Source organism: Ursus americanus, chromosome 33, assembly GCF_024610735.1.
Source record: "Ursus americanus isolate L20-20 chromosome 33, mUrsAme1.1.p, whole genome shotgun sequence".
Lineage (NCBI taxonomy): Eukaryota > Metazoa > Chordata > Mammalia > Carnivora > Ursidae > Ursus > Ursus americanus.
Window position 1 is genome coordinate 13,556,965 of NC_142159.1, and position 8,941 is coordinate 13,565,905.

The 8,941-nt window shown below is 53.4% G+C and overlaps 1 protein-coding gene across 1 annotated transcript; it reads left to right on the top strand.

The window, feature by feature from the left end:
• Positions 1 to 2,284: 2,284 nt before the first annotated feature.
• ID3 (inhibitor of DNA binding 3) lies at positions 2,285 to 3,896 on the top strand. The gene is made up of 3 exons (XM_045782566.2): positions 2,285 to 2,665; positions 2,784 to 2,866; positions 3,406 to 3,896. Exons 1-2 carry the CDS (start codon positions 2,366 to 2,368, stop codon positions 2,841 to 2,843), a joined length of 360 nt encoding a protein of 119 aa, XP_045638522.1. The 5' UTR covers positions 2,285 to 2,365; the 3' UTR covers positions 2,844 to 2,866; positions 3,406 to 3,896.
• Positions 3,897 to 8,941: the final 5,045 nt, after the last annotated feature.

Below are 8,941 nucleotides of genomic sequence, written 5' to 3' on the forward strand. Positions count from 1 at the left end.
AAGAGGAGAGAAGAGAACCTGTATGGACCTGTGGACCCAGCACCTACCACACACCTGGCCATGCTGTGCCCCAGGCACCAAGGAGACTAACAGATCTGGTGGAGAGAGCATGTCAAGTGCCTTACAGAGCAGAGGCATGTGATAATTATTTGTTGAATAAATGAAGTAGGTCTAATTAGTTTCATTTTATAAACTGGGGAATTGAGGCACAGAGAGTTTAGTTCAACATCATTAGTAAAAGAGAACAGGAATTTGAACATAAATCTGCCTACCCCGAAGGCCATGATTTTTCAGAGCCCCCACCCCCACCCCCGCACTGCCCCGGCTTGACCATTTTGCACAAACCACGGAAGTCTGTGTGATAGAAAAGGAAAGGGTTTTCTATTTGGTCACTCAGGAGTCTTGTAGAGGCACCATTTTCCCTTCCCATGACCAAATAGCTGGCATTCTCTTCTTTTGACGTCTGTGGCATTTATAGACTGACTTGTGCACTTACAGGTTATTTTCTTCCTCCTTCTTATGCTAAAGAGTATAAGAAACTTGAAAACGTTAACACTTTAGGGAGAAATCTTTAGAAGACCCCTTTCTTGCGATACAGAGCCCTGTGGTTTGAGGGCAAACAATGGGACCTCAGCGTTGGCTCTGCCATTAGCTGTGGTGTGACGTTGGACCCGTTTTATAGCCCCTCTCTGGGCCCTTTACCATACCACACCTGCCTGTCCAAATTTCATAAAGCCTTAGATTTCCAGTATTGGAAAGGATTTAAAATAATCACTTGGCACCATCTCACCATGTTATTCACAAGGCAACCAAGGCAAGAGTACCTGGGCTTATTCAAGATCCTGTGGCTGGGATGTCGATTCCCAGTCCAGTGTCTTTTCTACCATGACAATTTTGAGATTCTCCTAGCTCGGAGCTCCCATTGTCCTGTTAATCAGTGCCACATACTATAGAACTCTTAATTGTTTCCTGTGTTAATTTTGTCTCCCCAAATTGTGAAGCCACTGTTTTATGTCAGGTGACTCCATAAGTATTTATCAACTGATTGACTTAGGAAGCAACCCTTGGGGGAATCCCACCTGGGATTCCAAGATGAAAACCAGGATTTTGAGGCTGCAAATTCCGGAAAGTTCTGGGAAGTGACAAGAAGACAAGCAAAGAATACTGAATGCAATGTCCTGTTGCAATACAGGGCTTAGCTTCCCTGTCCTCTGATCCCTTTCCTGGGCTCTCAGATAGAGCTGGAGCTATTTCAGCAAAGGCTAAGAATAATCAAGTCCAGGTGGCCTACCCTTCCAGAGCAGAAAGGGACAGACAATAGAGTGATGAAATTACCAAACTATTGTTTTCTGCGCAGAGGTGTGTGGAAAGTGGGGGAAGGGGGAAGGAGGGCAAAGCAAGAATTAAGAGATTGGTTACCCAATGGGGGACCCTTAAAAATTTATATAGAAATCATCCTGTGTGTCGTTCCATATTTAAAACTCGGTCCAAAATTCTAATCAAACTCACTTTCAAAACACAATTGGCATATCTTTGGCTCCTTAGGGAGTGCTTGGGGCCAGAGGGTGGGAGCTCCTTTCTCTCCCCATGCAAAAATCACGCATTCAGCCTGCTTTCTTTCTTTTTTTTTTTCTTTTCCCCTGTTGCTCAAATAAATAGTGTTCTTTGCTCAAACCCCCATCCCCTCCTCCTTCTGCAATCTCAGCCCTAGCCCAAATCTGTTTTCTTCATTGTAACCTCAGCTTCACCGCAATTAATTTTTTTCCCCTCTGGTCACAAGATAATTCCTGACGCCAGTGAGTCTGGAGGTCAGACGAACAGCAAATTGGGGAACAAGGCGGCACTAATTCCTTACAAGTTTCCCTTGAAAAATCCTTTGCTTTAAAAAAAAAAAAAAAAAAAAAGCTTCTTTGCTGTTCAGGGATTTATGACCTCAGAGGAGCTGTGGGTTCGAACTAGTGTTGGGCTGTGGGTGGACTGGCAGGGGGCAGGGGAGCTCAGAGATCTGGGGCGCTGCCAGGAAAAGGCAAATTCTTAAAGTTAATGGTTTTAAGTGATTTTTAAAATCCTTGCTGGCAAAGAGGCCTGCCTCTCCCCGGTATCAGCGCTTCCTCATTCTTTGAATCCGCGGCTCCGCGGTATTCGGCGTCAGACCAGCCAGAGGAAGCCTGTTTGCAATTTAACCGGGTTGTGAACGCCCAGGGTTGGCGGAGGCGGGGCCGAGGCGCACGTTTTGCATAAAGGGGCGTGCCTTCGAGGCGGGCTCTATAAGTGGGGCCGCGGCTAGCGTGCGCGCGTTGCTAGCTGCTGTTGGGGTTTTTTGACTCTCTTCGTCCTTTCGGCACCTCCAGTCTCATTCTTCAATATGAAGGCGCTGAGCCCGGTGCGCGGGTGCTACGAGGCGGTGTGCTGCCTGTCGGAACGCAGCCTGGCCATCGCGCGCGGTCGCGGCAAGGGTCCGGCAGCCGAGGAGCCGCTGAGCCTGTTAGACGACATGAACCACTGCTACTCGCGCTTGCGGGAACTGGTCCCCGGAGTCCCGCGAGGCACTCAGCTTAGCCAGGTGGAAATCCTGCAGCGCGTCATCGACTATATCCTCGACCTGCAGGTGGTTCTGGCCGAGCCCGCCCCTGGACCCCCAGACGGCCCGCATCTTCCCATTCAGGTGTGTGGGGGCGTGCGAGGGAGCTGGGGCGGGGCTGAGCCCCAGAGCCGGGATGCTGCCTGGACCCCTAAAACTCCCAAATGCCATGCATAACTTTTCCCTCTTTCGCTTCTCTCAGACAGCGGAGCTTGCTCCGGAACTCGTGATTTCCAGCGACAAGAGAAGCTTCTGCCACTGACCTGGCAGTCCTGACGCCTCCAGGTGAGAATCCCCACTTTCGCCCAGGGGGTGGAGGTGGGGCGGTGCTTAAACGACAAATTTTGGAACTGGTTGGCCTTTTAAGGGATTACTGCCTCCTCAGTTTGGGGCGAGGCGAGAGAGGGGCAAGTGACTTACCCGTGGTTACATTAAATGAATGACAGAACCAATTCCCATCCAACGTGCGTTTCAACCCTCAACGCATTTTGCCCCTGCCCTCCCCCCGGTGGCCAAAGACACGAGATGAAGTAGGCGCAGGTAAATAAAACAGCCCTTCTGTTTGTAGTTTGGAGTCGTAAAGGAAGCTGTGTCTTCCTCAGCCCTCTCCCAACTGGTGTCAATTCCAAGAGGGCGGGTGGTTGCAAGCTCCGCCCGTGGTCCTTTGGCGCCAACTGGGTGGGGGCAGCTTGGGGCTCGGAGTTATCAGCTGGAGGTAGAGACCAAGTTTCCTCCCTGGCGCCGGGCAGTCTGCGGACGGCCCCCGCCTCGGCGCGCTCGGCGGAAACTGATGGCTCCCTGGTCTTCTTTCCTCCCCCGCCCAGAACGCAGGTGCTGGCGCCCGTTCCGCCTAGGACCCCGGGACCCTCTACGGCCGGAAGCCCGAGGGCATGGATGGGCCCCAACCTCGCCCTGCCCACTTGACTTCCCCAAACCCCTGCCTCGAGGCTGGACCTGGCGCCCGGGAGCGAAGGACTGTGAACTTGGGTGGCCTAAAGAGCCAGAGCTAGCTCTGGGCACCAGCTGGGCAACGTCTCCCAGCCCCCACCCCACCCCCAAGTTTTAAAGACTGTCTTTCACAGTGTGGAGGTTGGGGGGGAGTGGCTGCTCTCCAAAGTCTGCCAAGGCAGCAGTAGAGCTGGTCTTCTGGTCTCCTTGGAGAAAGGCTCTGTTGCCCTGATTATGAACTCTATAATAGAGTATATAGCTTTTGTACCTTTTTTGCAGGAAGGTGACTTTCTGTAACCATGCAATGTATATTAAACTTTTTATAAAAGTTAACATTTTGCATAATAAACGGTTTTTAAACACTTGAGTATGTAATTTGTTTCCTTAAGTGCTAACACTCTCATAAGACTGAATTTAGGGGAAATAAATGTCCTTCTTGGACCTTGGGAAATGCAAGCTTGCTTATTTAAGGGAGATGGGAAATCCCAGCTAAGACTGGAGGGGGGGCAGTGGAAAGGGCTCATGATGGGAGCCCCATATGCATTAAGGGTTGGGTGCAGAGAAGATTCTGGCCCTGTCCCCTCATTTTACAGATGAGGGAAGCTGGGAGGGGAGCTCACCGAGCAAGTTGGGAGCTTAAGATAGAAATTAGGTCTCCTGAGTCCCAGTTTCTTAGGTCTCTTGAGCTGTTTTGCTACATTACCTGATGGCTTCGGTGTCATTAAATATTCATGATGCCTTTCTAGCAGGGGATGTGGAAGAGTGAAGTCTCACCTGGTGCCCAGACGGGTGGTGGTTGATAGACCCATTTCAGAGATGAATAAGCAGATCAGGGCCTGGTTTCATTTCCCTCCTCATGCTCTCTGATTTGGCTTCCTCTTGGGCTTTCAAATTTGGAAAAAATAGGAGAGGGTTTTTTCTTGTCCCTGAAGTCCCCAGCCACTCTGATCAGAATGATTTGGGTGCTGGTTGGGGACCACCAGTACCCATCCCTCTCCTACCACCAGGGAGTTGAAGACTGAGCCTAGGCTGGGAATTTCTTCTGGTATTTCCTTCTCATAACACCTCCACTGGGAGCCTACTCTGTGCGCATCTTTAACTCTATTTCAGAAACGGAGAATCTGAGGCTCCATGGATAATGGGTCTAAGCCGGTTTCTCACATCCCCTTGAGAGGAAGAGATGGGATTTTAACCTAACTACAGTGACTACAACTGTAGCGAACAGGAGCAGAGCCTGAGACTGGCCATCCCATAGGACCAGGTCTGAGAGTGGGGCAGAGGGCAAGACCCCCAATCCACACCATCCCCCATTGCCCCCCACCTGGCAGCTCCCCAGGTGGGCTCCACCAGGCTCCTGGCCTCACTAGATTCCTGTTTATGATATGATCTCATCTGTGTGTTGGCCCCTGGCATGAGTTACTTCAATATTTCATAACAAACAGGTCACGTCATCACCCTTCATGCCTTAACCCTGGTGAGCTTTCGGGGGTGAACAGGGGCATGTGGTGGGGAGGCAACCTCTGTCTTTGCCAACCGGCTGACCAGCGGTTCCTAGCCTGTTTCCTGGTTTTCTCTGATGATCTGGGTGGGAGGTATGAGCACTCCAGAAAATACACAAACACACACACCTTTGCAGAGTCACAGCAGCCCTCCAATCCCCTGGGAAGTCCTCAGTCCCCATGTGAGGAGCTTTTGCCTCAACCAAGTAGACCCAGTCTACTTGGTTTGTTTTGTTGGGGGTGCTGCGCTGGCTCTGGTGACAAAGCAAATCTTTGCTCTACGGCATCCTAGCTGCACAACTGCAAGCTAGAGACTCCCTCTCTCGACCCTCAGTTTCCACATCTAGGCAAGATGGCTGGTCCTGGGCCATCCACCCTGAGGCACCCTGAGGCACCTGGCCCTACCTTAGAACATTGCAGGCACTGAACTCGTCTTCTACGCTTTCTGCCACAGCATGCTGCTTCCCGCTCACTCAAACTGGGGGACTCGGGACCGCTAGAAAGAGCCAAATCGCTCATCTGCCATGTGACCTTGAGCAGCCACTTTCCCTCTCCAAGCCTCTCTCCTCCTGTGCCCAGCAGCTGGCAGTTCCTGTGCTCCCGTCTCCCTGGACAGAAGATAATGGTGGGAAAGTTCTTTGAAATGCATCACACACCTACAAGGTATTATTAAGCTAATTCCAAGGAAATTGCCTGTCAGGTCTGCTGAGACTGAGCTGTTCAGGTGGCTGGGACAAAAGCTGAAACCAGCATGCCAATTCATTAGTCATTAGAGAGTGAAAGCAATTTGGCCGCTGGTCGGAAAACTCTCAGAATGAGGATAGTGTCTTCTGTCATAATCACCTATCGAGTGCCTGCCAGGTGCCAGGCTCTATTTTATCTTAATTTTTTTTAATCCTCACCACAACCCGGCAAAGCAGGTATCATTATCCCCATTTTATAGAAGAAACAGATTCAGAGAGGCTGAATAACTTGATGCAGGCCACACTGCAGAGAAATGGCACAGCAAGGATTAGTACACCCACCTCCATGTAGCTTGAAAACCCATATTCTCACGTCTACTCCAGGCCAGCTCTTCTCCCTCGCCATTCCCTGCACCTGGTACTTGTTTAGTCCCCAGTGGGTGCTTGCTGAATGAAAGACCCAGGACCACCCCAGGTCCCTCTCCCTCATTTGTGAAAGGGGGTGATGGTATTCCCTTGCAGGTTTGTGACTCAGATTAAAGGTAACGTACATAAAGCATCTACCAGGTTCCCTGAAACACCAGATTCACTATTAGCTGAGTGTCTTAGGTCCATGATCGCATCAGCTCGGAAACAGGGACATCTGGAAGAGGTTTTTACTTTGTCAAACAAACAAACAAACAAACAAACAAGACAGCCAGGCTCAGAACAGGCGAAGTAAACTGCCTGTGGTCACACAGCTCCTAAGTAACAAAGCAGGGATTCAAATTCATGCCCGTGACACCGGAGATGGTGCCCTTTTGAGGAGGCCAGTTATAGCTCTCCCCAGCTGTGGGTGCGCCCGACAACCTTCAATTATCTGTCCTCCCGGCCTCATCACCGCTCATGGCCACCACTCTTCTCCATTCCCCAGGCTACACTCTCAAACCTCCTATCGCTCTCTCTTTCCTGCAAAACTGCTTCTCGGGGTCCCCCTCTGCCCGCTGCCCGCCCTTGCAGCTCAACAGCCGCTGCCCACCGGCCGCGGGTCTGGGCCCGGGCAGGGGCGGGGCCTCGGCCCACGTGGCCCTGAGCCTGGCGGGGCGGAGGCGAGCTGGCCCCGCCCCCGCCCCGCCCCCGGCCCGGCGACCCGCGCTCCCCCCCGCGCGGGCCCTGGGGGCCGCTCGCAGGTGTTCGCTGGCGCCCGGATGTCTGAGCTCTGGCTCCGCTCTGGCTCCGGCTCCCTCCGCAGCCTGCGGGCGGGGCTCCCAGCCCATCCGGAGCCTCGCGGCGCCCCAGCCACTCTGCCAGCAGCGCGGCCTCCCAGTTCCCAGCCTCCCAGCCTGGGGGGGGCCCCCCACCCAGCGGAGTCGCTGACCCGACCGCTCTCCCGCTGCCCCCAGCTGCGCTCGGGCCGATGCAGCCTCAGCATGCCCCCACCCCGCTTCCTGCCCAGGCAGCTTTGCCCTGGCCGGCCGGCCGCCCTGGATCGCACCCCGTTCCTTCCTTCCTTCATTCTTTCAGGCAACTCGCATTCCTCGAGCGCCTGCGACGTGCCCCGCACAAGGCCGATCCGACCTTCCGAGTGTGGCCCCAGGCCCGCTGGGGTCCTCCGGGAAGCCTCTGCCCTCCGCCCCATTCTCCCCGCCCCCCCCCGCCCCGCCTCACTCTCCTCTCTCATGTCCTATTTCACCCACAATTTAGCATTTAATTCTTCTCTGCTTATTTCTCCTGTTAAGTGTCAGTCAGTGGCAAGGTCAAGACGTCTCCTTGTGACCAAAATCAGGGATCAGTCTGAAAGTAGGGTGAGGAGTGAGAGGTGGCCAGAGTTGGGATTCAGCCAGACTGCGACAGGGTTTGGGAGTAAGTGTGGATGGGAGCTGGCAGCAGTCAGTCTGTGGCCTGGGTGAATAGACATGGTGTGAAGGTCAGTGAGTAGCATCAGTGGTCAAGATCAGTGAGTCAGTCTTTGGGTAGGGTCAGTGGACCGTCTGGATCAGGGTAGTAAGTTATTTATGACAAGGATTTGGGGGTTATCTTTGACAAGCCAGATCAAGGGAGGGGGGTGTGTAGCCCTCTGAACTCAAATTCATGTTACTCCGTGGCTGGGGGCCGGCTGACCAGGGCCCCCCCTCTTCCCCACCCAAGCTATAGAACTGACTTTCCATCTGGGGACACTCCCCTCCCCCTCAGCACCACCACCCTACTCCGACTTTGTGCCAGATGCAGGAGGCAGAACTCTCAGGGGGCCACACCGGTCAAAGGGAGCCCAGACGGGCAGTAACACTGACCATGGTACGGAGGCCTTGGGCTTCCTGTGAGCCCCACCCTAGAGCCCCCCCTGTTCGACAGCTAAGTTGATGTTCTTCTCTATACTTTCTGCCATTTGTTCATAAATCTAAAGCTCCTCAGGGACGGAAGGGCCCTTATAGCTCACACATGTGGCCCAGAGAGGGGAAGGAGCTTGCTCAGGGATATACAGAACGTTCGTGGTCAAGACAGGACTCGAACCCAAGCTTCTACCTTCCTGTCTAGGGTTCTTTTGGTGACACCTGCTTCCCCTGAGCAGGGACTGTTATTCCACTTTAGAGATGGGGTGGCTGAGACCCTGAGAGGCTTATGGCCTCACACAGCTCCTACAGAGGGACTGCCAGGGCTGGTAGCACACTGCCCCCCACAGTCCCCCGCCCCCCATGCGCCCTGAGGATCTGGAAATGTGAAGTCAGGGATGGTGATTCCCTAAAGCATTGCCTCCTTGTCAGCGCCACCCAGCCTCCTCCCTCCTGCCCTCACTAGGAGCAAATGAAACAAGGGTGGCCAAGCATGAGTTGGAGGCTGGGGAGGGGAGAGAACACTTCTTAAGAACTGCTGGGGAAAAGCTTAGCTGGGTTCTTATGGAAACATATGGAACTCATTACCCTAAGTCGAGGTGGTCGCCGGCCAGCTGGCAGTTGGTTGGTTTGGGGCTAAAAGTGTGTGTTGTATGGCAGTAAGGGTACCAAGGCACGGCAGACTCCCCGGAATACCCTGCCTGCTCACTGATCCAGGTTCTTCCTGACCTTGGTTTTGTTTCCAGTTATGCCATTTTCTAGCATGAAAAAGGGGCGGGGGGCTAGGTGGGTCAGTCAGTTAAGTGTGTGCCTTTGGCTCAGGTAGGATCCCAGGGTCCTGGGATTAAGCCTCATGTTGGGGGGGGCTCCCTGCTCAGCTGAGAGCCCGCTTCTCTCTCTCTCTCTCCCCCTCCCCCACTC